At 41.1% G+C, this 16,189-nt stretch overlaps 1 protein-coding gene across 3 annotated transcripts; it reads left to right on the top strand.

The window, feature by feature from the left end:
• The first annotated feature begins 4,119 nt into the window (after window positions 1–4,119).
• On the top strand, window positions 4,120–8,223 carry LOC147459923 (uncharacterized). 3 transcript variants are annotated; one of them, XM_086511092.1, is made up of 3 exons: window positions 4,120–4,443; window positions 4,564–7,807; window positions 7,888–8,223. In XM_086511092.1, exons 2-3 carry the CDS (start codon window positions 4,596–4,598, stop codon window positions 7,934–7,936), a joined length of 3,261 nt encoding a protein of 1,086 aa, XP_086367218.1. In that variant the 5' UTR covers window positions 4,120–4,443; window positions 4,564–4,595; the 3' UTR covers window positions 7,937–8,223. The 3 variants fall into 3 exon arrangements, with proteins under 3 accessions (XP_086367218.1, XP_086367217.1, XP_086367216.1); XM_086511091.1 differs by having other exon boundaries at window positions 4,561–8,223; XM_086511090.1 differs by having other exon boundaries at window positions 4,121–4,443; window positions 4,564–8,223.
• Window positions 8,224–16,189: the final 7,966 nt, after the last annotated feature.

Genomic DNA, 16,189 nt, shown 5'->3' with positions numbered 1-16,189 from the left:
TGGAAAAGGGATAACCTTAAGATCCCTACTGCAGAATTTTCAAAAAAAGAAAAGCAATTGGCCACCTAACCCTGCTCTAAACTTGTGTATATGTCTGCTTTACATGATCTTGTACTCCTCTTCTGACAGCTTCACTGACTAGGAGGAAATCAAATGCCTTATTGACAAATACTTCCTTAATGGTTTCAATAGGAATGATTTAATCAATACCATTACTAAAGCCATTTCTCGTGATAAATGGCCTAACCTAAGAATCAACCATGCTAATCTCATTACATTAATTATAAACAATATGCCCATACTCAATGGGCCTACTGCCGACTCATTGAGTATGATGACTGGATACACTTGGTCACTTCATCTGACTATGATTGCTTCATCCAGCTACACAACAAACACTTGAGCTACTAATGTAGCAACTAGGTATCTTGTCCTGTGGATGAGTACCTTAAAGTCTATACCTTGCTAAACTTCATCGGCCTGGGATTGATACATCTAGATATACACAAGCTTACACTTATTGATGCAGCTGATGGTTATTGTGTCTTATAGATGATTACCTTGTAATTTTCCAGTACTTACTGCTATTTGCAATTTAAAGGTGTCCTACTAGAAACTTGCAATTCAAAATTCATACCTCAAAATTTCCTACTTTAAAGTCAAGAAAAGCTCTTCTCCATTTCTCAAACAACCCTAAATAGTTTTTCTAATAAAAAACCCCACCCGACCCACCCTACCCCAAATCAAGAAACAAACCCCCCCCCCCCCCCCCCCCCCCCCCCTCTCTCTCTCTCTCACACACACACACTTTGGAATAAGCAACTTTTTCTAAGTTATTGAATACCCTATGGGCACATGCCCTAGTGCCTTGTTAAGAATCGGGTAGTAATTTTTTTGCACGACCTTAAATGCTACTATGACTTTTAAAGCCCTTCCCTTCTCCCGATCTGGCATGATAATCACTTACCTCCCTCTCTCTGTACCACATGCCCTCCCCTTCACTCCTTGTACCCTTGCAGTTTGTGGGGTGCTCTCGGCATTTGATACATTGACTCCCTTCGCTCACTCTGTGTCTCGGACCTTGGACCGATTATCATGGCTTGTCTTGGGGGATTCCTGCCACTCCTCCCACATGTACTTCGGTGGTCTGCATACTTTAGGTACCTGGCATCTCTCTCTAAGGTATTACACACCTTAAAATTTCTAATCTATTCCCCTACTTAACATACTCTACGTAGTTGGTAGCCTTGGATGCTGATCCGATTTTGGAGGCTTAACTCGTGGGATCCTCGCCTCTCTAGATTAATGCTGCCGCATCCCTCAAACACTATAAATACAGGTGATGGATGCTCTTCCCCTCACTTAGCCTTGGCATACTTTTGTGTGTGTGTGTGTATGTGTGTGTGTGTGTGTGTTCTGGAAAGAGAGCTGAGTGTGGTGAATACTTGCTGTTGCACTATCCTTTGGTTGCTTAAACTAAAGCACTATGGAATTGGATGAACAAAATCCATCGTCGTAGGTTGGTGCCACCCTCACTGCGTGAAAGCGTAAAATGGTCTTTCTGTTACAATATACTGTTATCTGTTCTTTTTAGCAGTTCACAAATGCATTTATTAAATTTTTCTAAAATGTATGTAGGTTGGGGGATCGATTGAGCAAATGCGGCTCCATCCCCTGGGGTTTGATGGCGATGAGCTCTTTTAGCAATTAGATAAGGTTTATACTGACATTTGCTAGTGTGTGCTTATTCCCATGTTGGGTTTGACTCGGCCTTGGCATTACTCTGGCGTTGATACTGGTCCGCAACTTAATCACAGTACTATTGAGGTTTTGATAGGGCATTGCTTACTCGCGCCTGCCTTTGGTTTATTTTAAAGAAAAAAATATCATGAGATTAGTTGATGGTATTTAGTCGATTCACACATGAATTTTTCAATTGAGCAATTAGACACAAGTTTTTTGGAGGATTGATCAATATAATACTTAATAGGACTATTATTGGTTGGACTATTCAGTTTGTTTTCAGGCATTTACTGTTGCATTTCCAACCCTCATACTACTAGCTGCAAAGGCTCTTATGTGATTTGTTAGGGTCTGGTAGTCTAGCACTTCTCATCACACTAAATGATTGTTTTCCTAAAAACACATGCATATTATAGAGCATTAATCATCTCGCTCGATGCTCTTGCATTATGATAAAAATATATATATTAATTTTTTATCTTTACCTTTACTTACTTACCTAAGTACATCATCTAGACTATCATTTCTAGAGGAAGAATCGCTCTAGCTTATACCATAATCCCAAGTGTTTTCCTTGACTAAAAGGCCATATTCTCTTTGGTATATCTTGTATGACTCTAAATACAAATTATGATAGATTGTTTGAAACATTTGGTAGCATGTTAGATTTAAAATGAGGCAAGGAAACCTTATGGGACAATGATTTTGGTAAGATAGTTGGATTCGAAGGGGTGATGGCCTTCTAATTTGAATTTACTCTATTTAAATAAATATAAACTCTTTTCGAAAAAAATGGGGTCACTTATTATCTTTATTTATAAACTATGATTTCATTTTAAAGGAGAAACTGAAGGAGTGATGACCTTCAGTTCATAAAAGGAGTTAAAAATTATGATACCCTCTCGAAAAAGTCATATGACAAAAAAAACAATAATATTGGATGGTAGGTTTCAAGTCAAAAGATTTTAAGTAGGACATGGATGACAATGGATAAGTTCTTTGACACTTGTAATACGTATTCAAGGCTAACGAATTTGTTGATTTGTTTATATGGATGCAGGTGAGGACTCTATCTTTACTTAGGGTCTTTTTTGGCTTAAAACTTATGTGTATCATTGGTGCTTTCTACTATAGACATCAATACTCGTAACTGTCTAGTGTACAAAACCATTAGAATAATACTTCATTCTCATTATAAAGTGCAAAGATGAATAAAAGACTGAATCTTTTTTTTGCTTCTCTCTGTCCTTTTTTCTAAGGCCAACTGTCTTTTGAACTGATATGTTCTGTTGTGTATATATATATTAGTTTAAAATAGCAACACACACACACACACACACACACACACACACACACACACACACACACACACACACACACTTACATGGGTCTTGGGTTACAATGCGTACTTAGAGAGGCAAGGAGAGAGGGCACCTTAGTGGGTTTCAAACTAGGATAGGTAGTGCCTGGCCTTGTCGAGGTGGCGTGTAGCCATTTTCCATGCCAAAAGTGAGAGGGGTGGCCTAAACCCCCCGACCAATTTTGAGAAGAGCAGCCATCTGCAAAAAGCCTACAGAGGAAGAGCATTCAGAGGATTTGAACCTTGCTAGATAGAGGAGATGCAGACGCCTTTCCACTTGTCCGTTTATCACTCTTTGGAAAGGAAGGGAGGTTTCCAGCCGGGGTGGGCGCCCAAGTGTGATAGGGGGGGGGCCTTACGTTAATTCAGGGCTTTACTTTAGAAAAGACACATCAATATTAAAACCGTGATGAATATGGGTATTTATTAGCATTAGTATGTCCCTACGATTAAAAAAAAAGAAATGAACACGAGAATCAACATTGATTCTGCCCCAGCCCAGAAAAAAAGCACAAACGAAGCCACGCGCGCGAGCAAGGGTAGAGGCGCGATGGACGAGGTTCTACTGCCAGCGCTTCGTAGCTCTCTCTCTCTCTCTCTCTCTACGTCTGTCTACGCAGGTTCTCTGCAGCTCTCTCTCTCTCTCTCTCTCTCTCTCTAGCTTTGACCAACTGGCAAAGGCAAAGGTGACGAGTGGAACGAGGTGCGCAAGGTAGTGCGAAGCAGGTGGCTGGCACGTTGGGGTAACCACTGTTTTTTGTTAATATTAAGGCGTGCGGCTATGAGCACTCTCTGCTCATGTGCTCGGTGGCTAGAGCAGTCCATGCAAAAATTTCATGCCAACTGCAGGGGTTCAAATCCTGCTCGCGATTGGAGTTTTATTTCGGCAAGGCAAGTACCGCAGAGAATCTACGAAGATTCCTAGGCAATATAATATGAAGCCTACCAGTATTAGTATTTATTAGCATTAGTATTTAGCATTTACATCCTCGGGCCTCAACTTACTTTTTTTCCCTACCCCGATCCCTATTAGAACTCACAAAACAAGGAAGTTATATGCTTCATCAACAGTGATGGTACCATAGCCAAAACCCTACATTTGCCATCACGCTCTGTGAGTTGCAGGTGATCGCCGAAACGCTTGCTGCGTCCGATACCACACCTGCTCTGTCTGATACGATTCTCTTGATCGGCTCCTGCATTGAACTTCATTGTCCCCTTTGCCGACCAGTTTCCTTTGTAAAGGATCGCCATAGCTGTTGCTGGAGATTAGACGCGCTGAACGAGCCGGCGGTTTGCCAAAGACAGGGCTTGCTACTTATCAAGCTCATTTCTCTAAGGTATAGCCCTTCGTCTTTCTGCGTTTTCACACCTTCACTGCGACACCGTTCCAAATCTTCAACGTCTCCTTTACCTGCCCTCTACTGAAGGGGCCATTCTTTGCGATTTTTTTGTAGTAGGTTACCACACAGGCTGCTAGGCTTACGTGGCGATGGAGTCTCCATCTTCAGCTGTACCTGCTGGAGATGGTGCTGCCACGAATAGAGAAAAGGCTAGTCTTTCTGAAGAGCAGAATGGTGAGTCTCAACCTCTGGAAAATGGCTGGCATGGTTATGAGTTTATGAAAAATGGCAAGGCCAGGCCATCGGCAGTTCGGGACTTTCCGGAGGGTATTGTTCCGCTTCACTGCAGGCAGATTGATGTTCCTTTTGGGCTGTCTCTTCCAGAAAAGAAGAAGCAAAGCCAGACATCACCCACTACTTCCAAAGGCAAAGTTGGGCACAAGCAGACTGAAGAAAACGTGAGTCCAGTGGAGGGGGCGACGTCGAAAAGTGAATCTGCTATGCATAAAGAAGTAAGACCACTTTTGCAGCAGTCCACAGATCAGAAGTCAGATAAAGCAGTGATTTCTATGGCTAAGCGCAATAAAGATGTACAAGGGGAGAATATGAACACGGAGATTGCTTCTTCAAAATCCAGCATGTTGGTAGAGAGAAAGACATCATTCAAACCTGATGCTTCAAAACAAGAAGCTGAAGCCAAACAAATGAAGGCAAAGGTGGTCGCGAGAGAAAGTGCTCTGAAAAAGCCTATGAAACCTGGCAAATCACCAGAGAAAAAAGTAGGAGCTTCAGATATGCCACAACAATTAGCTGAGGCCAGATCAGGTAAGAAAGATGTTGCTTTGGTACCAAAGACACAGAAGGTGGCCACAAGTTCTCGCAAACCCACAGAAGACAAAGGGAATGCAACAGTGACAATGGCGTCAGATGTTCAATTACAAGATGGAGAGGTGAGGGAAGAGTCTTCTCCAACAGAGAAGATGCTAAAAACGCCTTCAAATCAAGAGAAATCAGTGGAAGAAGAAGCTAGTGCAGTGCCATTAGCAGCTCAAGAAACAGAGCAAGCTGAAATTAGCAATTCACAAGGACAGGCAGAAGCAATTGATGTTGAAAAGAAGCAGACAGGGGAGAAAGTTATTGAGCAGCAGGAAGAGGGGAAGGTGGCTGCAGAAGTGGAGCAAAGCAATAAGGCTCAACCAGTCAAGAGGAAGTCAGGGATTCGGGATATGCCACAGGGGCCATCAAATCGAGTAAAAGTAGTGGGAAAAGAAGCTACTGTAGGTCCCTCAGCAATACAAGGAACAGAACAAGTGGAAGCTAATGTTTTGGAAGGGCCAATAGAAGCCATGGATGTGGAAAAGAAGCAGGAAGAGGAAACAGCCAAGAAAGTTATCAAGCAGCAGGAAGATGAGGCGGTTGACAATATGGTTGAGCAAAATATGAAAGCCCAGCCAGTCAAGAGAAAGTCAGGGATTCGGGATCTGCCAGATTCTTTGACAACACAAGCAAAGAAGAAGGTGTCAATGGTAGGAGTTGTACCAGAGCTTCACGATCACAAGTTGAAGATGGAAGTGCATCCATCCAAAGCTACGGAAACTGCAAAAGAAAAAACGGTAGCAAAGAATGCAAGGCTTAATGGCAATGCAGAAGCTGACAATGCAAAACCTAGTGGGAGTGGAAAGAAGAAAAGGCCAATTGAAGAGCCAAATTCCAGTGAGAAAAGCAAAAAGCTGCCAAAACTTAAACTGACTAATGAAGCTCAAATCCCAGCAAAGGCCAAGGAAGCACAAACCCCAGCAAAGGCTAAAGAAGCACAAACCCCAGTAAAGGCCAAGGAAAAGGAACCTGCTAAGGTTGTAACACCCAAGTCAACCAAGAAGCCCTCGACCCCTGCAGAATCTTCGAAGAAGGTTAGGCGATCAGGTGGAAAACCAGTAAGGTCAGGAATGTCCACAGTAGATTTAAGCAATGCAAGGAAGCTGGTTGTGGAGTCGTTGAGACTTTACGATGCAGTGCGCCGGAAGCTTGTGCAAGATGAAGAGAAAAATGGGAAGCAAGGAAGAGGAAGCAGGGCTGACCTCCAAGCGGCAACTCTTCTCAAGGATCAGAATGCCAGTCGCGAGAATGAAAAAGGCTATGGTTCTTTGCCAGGCGTTCTTGTGGGGGACATTTTTCTTTTTAGGACAGAACTTTCCTTTGCAAGGGTGCATGGTCCTATTCAGGGGGGGATTGAGTACCTGACCACGAAAGATTCTGAGTTCAATTCTCCTGTAGCAATAAGTATCATCTCAAATGTTGGCCAAGATGGTGAAGATAATGGCGAAGAGCTTATTTATACAGGTCAAGGAGGAAGGAGTTCAGACAATAAGCAGATTGCTGACCAAAAGCTAGAAAGGGGGAACCTGGCAATGGATGGGAGTAGGAAGTATAATATACCTGTAAGAGTAATGCGAGGAATCAAGGATGTAAACAGTCCTACTGGTAAGTTGTATATATATGATGGACTCTATGATGTTCAAGAGACTTACACAGCAAAAGGTTCGGGTGGTTTTAATGAGTTCAAGTTCAGACTTCAGCGAAGGGCCGATCAGCCTGAGCTTGGATCAGATACATTAAAGCTAGCTGCTGAATTAAAGAGTCAGGCACCTTCATCTCGCAAGGATGTGATAATTACTGACATCTCGAAAGGAAAGGAAAGTCATGTCATTTGTGTGGAAAATACAGTTGACGACGATAAAGGTCCGGCTGATTTCCAGTATGCCACAAAGATAATTTACTCAAAGGATCTAGGGAAACCTGAGTCTTCTTGTGGATGCAAGTGTCATGGTGCCTGTTCCCCAAGTAGCAGTTGCAGTTGCTTCACAAGAAATGGGGATGAGCTTCCATATATAAATGGCGGATATCTTGTGAGGGAAAAGGACTTCATTTATGAATGTGGAAGTAATTGTGCATGCTCTTCTAGTTGTCGGAATAGAGCATCTGAGAAGGGGCTGAAGTTTCGGCTTGATGTCTTCAAGACAACAAATAAAGGATGGGGAGTTCGTTCTCTAGAGATGATCCCGGCAGGCAGTTTTGTATGCGAGTATGTTGGGAAAATGGTTGCAGATAATCAAGATGCAAAGGAGCTCAGGGATCGACAATATATGTTGTTTACGAGGTGGCTTCCTGAGACGACACCTCGATGGGGTGATGTGCCTAATGTCATTCCAGATAGGCCTTCTTCTACAACCAATCCGGATGCTGGTAAACCTGAGCTCATTGTTGATGCTAGTGAGGTCGGTAATGTGGCTCGCTTTATCAATCACAGCTGCTCACCCAACCTCCTTGTTCAAAAGGTTTTATCTGGACACGAAGATGTCAGGTACCCTCAATTTAAGCTCTTTGCAATAGATAACATTCCTCCTTTACGGGAGCTTACATTTGATTATGGCTATCCGGCAGATCAAGAGCTGGGAAGAGACCAAATAGATTGTCTATGTGGAAGTTCTGACTGCAGGGGGAAGTTGTATGTATAAATAGATGTTGCTTGAAAACCAATTAGCCCGCCAGGTTCAAACTTGGCGATTTATACGGGGCTGTATCCACTGGCTTTGAGTTATTTTTATGCTCATTTTATCATTTGCTGCAATGTGGAAAGCTGCATGACATTGTGGAGGGATAGTTTTGGCATGCAAATTTCAATGGGACTTTAAGTACTCGGTCAGCAGACACTTGTACATGATATCATAATGGTATCATACTCTTTTTGCTTAAAATCTTTCATAAGTTGGTGATGGATGTATGGACACCCTCCCCCCCCCCCCCCCCCCCCCTTCCCTTCCAACCCACCACCCCGATCCCTGGCGCTTGTGCCACTTTTCAGAGGAGATTTTGTAACTGTGTTTGTGGGAATTGGCAGGAATGGTATGACAAGCCTGCCTTGTCTACTCCAATCACTATAATCTGTACTGGCAAGTGACTGATCATAAACCATGTTTTTTTTTAAAATTATGCCTGACTGTTAATTTAAGTAATTATGGGCACTGAATATAGTTCAGACCAATGAAAACTATTAGTTGGGTAATCTGACAGTCTGGAAGTGCTTTCTAAGCCTGTTAAGTCTGGCTGGAACCATGGCTTAATCCTCCGATTAGGAAAGGTAGTAGTGTCTGGTGTCAGTATGGTAAAAACTCGAATCACATTGAAAAGCATTATGTCTGTGTTGTTGTCAGCCATGGTAAATGCTGCACCTGATGTGAAAAGTACCCGAAAATAGGAGAAATGGAGCGGGAACAACACGTGTTATATAGCACAAACCGTAGAAGACTATAAGGCACTTGTTATGCAGAAAACGACACTGACAGAAATTTTGCACAAAATGACAAAATAGCCTGTGCAATACTGTTTTAGTGGAAACGGAGGCCGAAATGAGTCCAAATCAAAAATCTCAGCAGACCAAGCTCTTCGAGCTTTCCTAAGTATTTGTCGATTTGCGAACGCTTGCCAAAGCTAATTGAAATTGGAGAAAGTGAGCAGGCGTGTGCTAGAGCAGCTGGCGACTAAGCTCGGGAGGATGCGACTTGCTCTAATACCAATTGTTGGAATTAGGGTTGTAGAGAAACACACACAGTTTGGAGAAGACGAAGGAAGCTCAACGCACACAATAGAGAGTGTGTTACTTAGTGTGCAATGGAAAGATGGATAGTTCTAGAGTGATGGACGTATATACAATGCACGGGGGGAAAAACCTCCTAAAGAGGGAAAAAATGCCCCGGCGGTCCTAGTGTGTTCACACACATCACTACCACATGCATATGGTAACAAGTGCGAAGGGAATACCTTCTAGCAAATGTAATCACCTAAACATGCGGTAGCGGAAAATCCTCTTGACAGCCTGTCAATGCTTAGACCCTGGGCTATGCATAAATATGCTGACTTGTGAGACTGCAAACTGAATATCGGACCTCGTGTTGCATACGTAAATGAGGCATCCAACAGCAGTTTGGTAAAGAGTGACATTAGCAGGATCACCAGCGTCATGAAGACTCAATTTCAAACCTGTTTCCATGGGAGTGGCAATAGGTTTGCGATCCTCAAGTCCAAACTTACATAGCACAAGTGACTGAATTCCCATGAGGGACGGACTCGAGAGAGGTGGACAATTCACGATGTGAGGTAATGTGCTCTGTAGCACCACTGTTGAAATACCACACATGTGAATATGCAGCAACTGACATGCATGCATCATGGACAACAAGATTGTAAGTGCACTCTGCACTAAAAGCCCATTCTGCATCAACATCAGCATCACAGTCTCCTTTCAGAGAAGACTTAACAATGGTTGCATTTGTAGTGGAACCAACATTTGCAGTGGAACCATCCTCTTTCTTCTTAGCTTCTTTGGCCTTCAACTTAGGAAAATGGGGTTATTAGCTATCTTTATTTATAACTTATAGTCTCATTCATTGAAAATTGAAGGAGTGATGACCTTCGGTTCATAAAAAAATTGTTTATAATTTAAAAGGGATGAAATCCTTTCAAAAAATTTAAGTGACAACTTTAAACAAATTTGTGTGGTAGGTTAAAGGTAAAAAGATTTTAAGTAGGACATCAATAACAAGTGATAAGTTCTTTGACACTTGTAATGCGTATTGAAAGCTAACAAATATGTTTTGTTTAAATGGATAAAGGTGAGGGATCTATCTTTACTTAGGGCCTTTTTGGCTTAAAGCTTCTTTTTGTCATACCTTTTTCACTATAGATACCCCTACTTTTGACTATCCATTGTACAAAAACATTAGAATGATACTTCATTCTCATGTGATGCACAAAAATGAATCAAAGACTTGAGTCCTTTTTGTGATTTTTTCTATCCCTTTTCTAAAGAAAATTGTCTTTTGAATTGATATGTTCTATTGTGTATAAGTATTAGTTTAAAAACAACAACAATACACACGCACGTACACGCGCACGCGCATGTGCACGCACACGCACACGCACGCACACACACACACCACACACACACAGAGGTACATGTACAACTGCTTGGTTTTGTGTGGACACTTCAATTGGTTAGGAATCTCCACTCCTTTGATGGGATGCTTTCCTTAAATTGGTAGTTGGCCTTGGGCTTCTAGTCCTCATAAAATTCCCCTCTTAGTGGGGCATGAATTTTTTCTCTTCCTTGGGAAGCATACCATGCAATAAATCCTCCTCCCCCACTCTCTGCGCAACACCCGTTTATGTCACCACACTCTGCTCACGACCATTCTCACACACACACACACACACACACACACACACACACACCACACAAATACCCCCCCTCCCCCCCCCGCCCCCCCCCTCCCATTGGGTTAATGTGGCCGTGCCGCTAGATCATCCTCTCATGATAACACAGTAGGCTGCAATTCGCTGTGAATATTACTCCTCAAAATATGCCCCATAACCGGCATTTATAAACCAGGTGAGGGTTTACCCCTCTTAGCCTTGGCGCTTTTTTTTGTGTGTGTGATTGCTAGTTGGATTAGCAATTCGTCTGCGTCATCTCTTTGACATGGGTTTGCGCCATCTTTACTGTCTCACTTGTAGATTTTTTTCACCTTTTGGCCTGATAAAAATCCCACATTAATGAGGTTTTTGGCTCATGGTTAAGTATATTTTCATACTAGCTATCTTGGCGTTGATTTTTTTTGGTTTTCTATCAAATAATCTCTGTCCATGACTTTATGCTGCCGTAAAATTGGTGGGTTCAAAAACTTAGGGTGGTGGCTTACCTATGAAAAATAGTTGGTGATTTTTGTACTACTAAACACCAAGGGATGGCTGATTGTTTGATTGACTGCATACCGTGATGTTACTCTTATTTTTCTAAAAACCGAAGCTCTAACCAAGCTACTAGTGTGGTAATGGGATTACCTTTGATGTTGCAGCATTTTCAACATAAGGTTAACTTGACTAGATTGGCTTACTAATTGTGGTATGGTAGATTCCATATAGGATTTGGCTTTGCTTAGCCAAGTTGGCTACCTTGAAGCTATCAATGGTATATTTTTTGGTCCTAAAGCTGTGGATTGGGAGACGTTTTTATGACTTACGCTGCTTGGAGAAACAAGACAAAAATTAGGATAAAAAATTGGCAATATAATTTGGAAAATATAAAAAATTGACCTATGGATTGCTTGGGGGATTATGACACCTGGATCAGAAGGGGTAATGGCCTTCTGACCAAGAATCATATGTATGTTATTACCTTAAATTTAAAAATTAAATTAAAAAATGGAGCTAAAGAGAAACCAATACCTATAACTACTTTTCTATTTTAAAGAGCTTCTCAAAACATAGAGAACTGGATTACATAATGTAATGCAAATGGCCTATGAACTTTGAGAATAACGGAATTAAGAGAATTAGAGTGAGCATTTTTGTGAGGTTACTTTGAGAACTTGGAGGGTGATGGTAGCAACATAAACATAGTACTTAATTAGCTTGGCATGAACAATACATTTTTCCAAGAGAGAGAGAGTATTAGAGAACATGACAATAGATGACCGGATTTACTTGGAGCCAATCCCCCTCCAAAAGGCGTTTGTATTATAAATTCTCCCATCAAGTTTGTTACAATACAATCTTTGTGTTCCTTGTGACCTTGGTGATGCTATGAAGTGGGAAAGCTTCATGCATCACGAGCTTAACATAAACTTTGCAAAAAGCATTAACAATCCCAAGACTCAGTCCCAAGGCCTCAAACACCTTCGAAGGTGGAGAGAGCTAGCGGGGAATGAAGGTAGGAAAGAGAAAGAAGAAACATTCCATACGAGAAAGAAATAGTTCCTCACTTACCATTACTCTTCTTGCTTAGCATAGCATAATAGCATAGTAAGGAAGATGAAGAAGATGACAAGCTTAAGCATTGAAGCATGGCTCTTGGTTGGATTTGCATTCCATAGCCAAGAGTGTTGGTGTAAGCTCTCCACTTCTCAACAAGCTTGGAGAAGGAGATGGAGCTCTTGCACTTATCACTCCACACAATGAGAGAATATGTGTGCGTGTGTGGGAGAATATACCCCCCCTCTCATGCTTGGTCCAAATCTCTCTCTCTCTCTCTCTCTCTCTCTCTCTCTCTCTCTCTTGTATTTTGTATTATTTCCTTTGGACATGTGTTCTCTTTTTCCTCTTTTGAGAGAAAGAACTTAATTATTTATTTTTATGTATCTAAATTCTCATTGGACCCCTTTAAAACCTAACCAATAGCATTCAAGCACATCATGAGGGCCACATGTGGAGGATCATTTAAACATGTGTCTTTTATGCTTATTAAGTCATTTGGTTGAATGGAATACTTCAAGGACTTATTCAATCAATCAAGCATGTGTCTTTTATGCTTCTTAAGTCATTTGTTTTGAATTGAATACTTCAAGCCTTAGTCAATCAAGCATGGACGTTCATGCCTCTTGAGAACTTATCTTTGAATTTAACATTTCAAAAACCTTAGTCATTTAAGCATAAAAATCACCCCAGGCTTTGGACAAGGTTCCCACAACCACTTTAAGCGTCTTAGTACCTCATACTTGGGTATGATTCCCACCTCGAGGTTAGCCCTAGCTTGCGTAAGGTCAAAAAACTTTTTAACACTAAATTTTGGAGGTCTTTAATGAAGCTAACCCTAAGGTCTTTTAAGCTCCATTAGGTAGCATTGCTCTTTGACAGACCATCTCTCATTTGGACCCCTTTACCATTGGCCCCGTGTTGAGATAGATCCGTAAGCACATGTCTATATTTTAACCCTTGTTCCCGTTTATTATACATTAAATGATCAGTTTAATATGAGAAAATCATTTGGGTTGGTTAGATATTAAATTTTATGACATTACCTCTCTTTTGAAATCATAGTTGTCCTCGACTATGAGGTAAAAGAGATAAAGCCATAGTCATTAATCAATTTGTCTTAGCGGGTAGAGGATCCCTTTTTACCCTACGACATCATTCCAAGATGGATGACTAATCCATTTGGTGCTTGGGAGACATAGCTGCCACAAGCATGTCTGCTCTTTAGTCCATTTCAACCTCCTAAGTAGAGTGACAAATTCTACATGGTGTTTGAGAGACGTTGTCATCACAAACATGATTCTTAGTATGCATCCTACTTAAATTTGTGCACAATAAAGAGAGAATTAGTCTTATAAGACAGAAACATTGATCATTTAAAAGAAACATGTACATTTGCTTACTCTAATGTAGCATTGTAAGCGTTGACAAGGTTCATACTATCCTTAAGCTAGATTCCGTGCATCCATCTAGCATCTTCAAAAGGATAATTTTTGAACTTAATAAGATACCGTCGGATAATTTTACCATGTCGTAGTACCTTGTCTTCATGTCAAAGGATAGCTTCGGGTTGTAGCACCTCTTCTTGGTCTTTGATTTCGGGAGGGTCTTCATTAATTGGTTCATTTGGAGGCTCTCCTTTGTAGAACTTAATAGGCTCACATGAAAAGCATTGTGCATTGATTGGCTTCAAACTTTGAAAAGGACCATAGTATCTTTTTGCTAGTTTAGCATAATACTTTTGATGGCCCGTATGATTTGCACCCGTCGTTTGCCTCAATCGAGGCTTAGGAAACTTAAGTAAGACTTATCATTTTCTTTGAACGTTAAGGACCTTCTGTGCTTGTCAGCAACAACTTTTTGCCTTAGTTGAGAGTTGGATATAGCCTCCTTAATCATTTGAAATGATGCTTGCAGGTCACGGCTATACTCATCCGCAACGAAGATCTTCCCATGTACTTTAAGTAGCAAGGGACTTTTTGGTCTTCCCTCTATGATTTTAAAAGTGCTTTTCCCATAGAAGGATAAATAGTATTTTTATATGCATACTCTATAAGAGGTAAGTACTTTTCCCATTGTGATTGGCTATCTCACTTTGGCCATCTATTTGTGGGTGATAGGCCGAAGAGAAATTCAATCTTGAATCTAGATTTTTGAAGAGACCTTTCCAAAAATTACTGGTCATTCTAGGATCTCTATCTGACACGATGGATGTTGGCAATCCATGGTGTTTGAAAATCTGGGATAAGAAAAGAGATGCCATTTGGTGTGCCTTAATAGTCTTCTTGACATGGATAAAGTGTGCTTGCTTGCTAAACCTGTCGACTATTGTCCATATTCCTGTATTTCCATGGATAGACTTGGGTAATCCAAAGATAAAATCCATGGATATACTGTCCCATGGTGAATTAGGGATTGGCAATGGTTGGAGTAATCCAAGTTGCTTCCCTCTATCATACTTGGTCTTTTGGCATACCATACATTTTGAAACATACTCTTGTATGTCCACTTCCATGGTAGACCAATAAAAGTATGTCTCTACTCCTTGAAGAGTAGGTTGAATGTCTCTATGCCCCGCATAGGGAGGAGCATGGGATTCATACATGACTTTTTCACAAAGGGAGTGGGTAACACATAGCCTATTGCCATGGAGAGGATAACCATCCTACAAGGTGAATGGTTCCTCTTTCTTCCCTAAAGCAAGGACTGACATTATGTCTTTAAAGTCAGGGTCAGTAGCATACTCATCTATCATAGAAGATAGATCATTGCGAGTTTCTATAGACACAACATTAACTTTGGCGTGAAAGTGCATCAGCCACTTGATTGTGCTTACCAGCAATGTGAGCAATGTGGAAATTAAATTGTGAAAGAAAATTTTCCCACCTCATTTATTTGTCGGAAAGCTTTGTTTGCGTCATATCGTAAAATGAATGGAGTCCCCAATAGATAATGCTTCCATGTGTCTAGGGCATGTAGAAAAGCTAAAAGCTCTTTCTCATAAATGCCCAAAGACCCGTTCATCCGTATTGAGCCTTCGGCTCTCATATGCTATGGCATGCCCTTCTTGAAGCAAGACTGCTTTAAGGCAATCACAACAAGCATTACATTGGACCTCAAGTGGTTTTGAGAGATCCAGAAGCATGAGGATTGGTTGAGAGGTAAGCTTCCCTTTGAGCTTGTCAAAAGCTTTTTGCTCCTTAGGAGTCCATGAATACTTAACGTTCTTCTTTGTTAAGTCATGTAATGGTTCTGCTATTTGAGAAAATTTTGATATGAAGAGTCTATAGTATGCACACATACCAATAAAGCTTCTTAGCTCCTGTAGATTCCTTGGATTAGGCCATGATTTTATTACCTCTAACTTTGATGGATCCATATGGATACCATCTTGAGAGATAATATGACCTAAGTATTGAATCTCTTGAAGGAAAACTTTGCTTTTCTTTTGGTTGAAAAAAAGCTTGTTCTCCCTCAATGCTTGAAAAATCACTTGGAGATGTTGCTTGTGTTCCTCCAAGGACTTGGAGTAGATGATGATATCATCAAAGAACACTCCAGTGAACTTGCGGTGGGGTCTATATATTTTTTTCCTCAAACAATTGAATGTGGCAGGTGCATTGGTCAAGCCAAAAGGCATGACTAGATATTCATAAAGACCAAATGTTGTATGAAACACGGTCTTTAGGATATCTTCCTCCACTATCCTTATTTGATGATAGCCACTTTTAAGGTCAATCCTAATGAAGTAGGTAGAGCCTTGTAGTTTATCAAATAGATCTTCTACCCGAGGTACGGGAAATCTGTTTTTGATAGTGATATGGTTTAGTGCGTGATAGTCCACACACATGCGGTATGTTTCATCTTTCTTTTGCACTAAAAGGACTCAAGAACAAAAGGGAGAGGAGCTAGGCCTCACCATCCCATTGTCTACCAA

The sequence above is a fragment of the Adiantum capillus-veneris genome, chromosome 4, assembly GCF_014529385.1.
Source record: "Adiantum capillus-veneris isolate H3 chromosome 4, ASM1452938v2, whole genome shotgun sequence".
In the NCBI taxonomy this organism is placed as follows: Eukaryota; Viridiplantae; Streptophyta; class Polypodiopsida; order Polypodiales; family Pteridaceae; genus Adiantum; species Adiantum capillus-veneris.
Note: the sequence above shows the minus strand (reverse complement) of the source record. Positions and strands in the feature narration are given on the sequence as shown.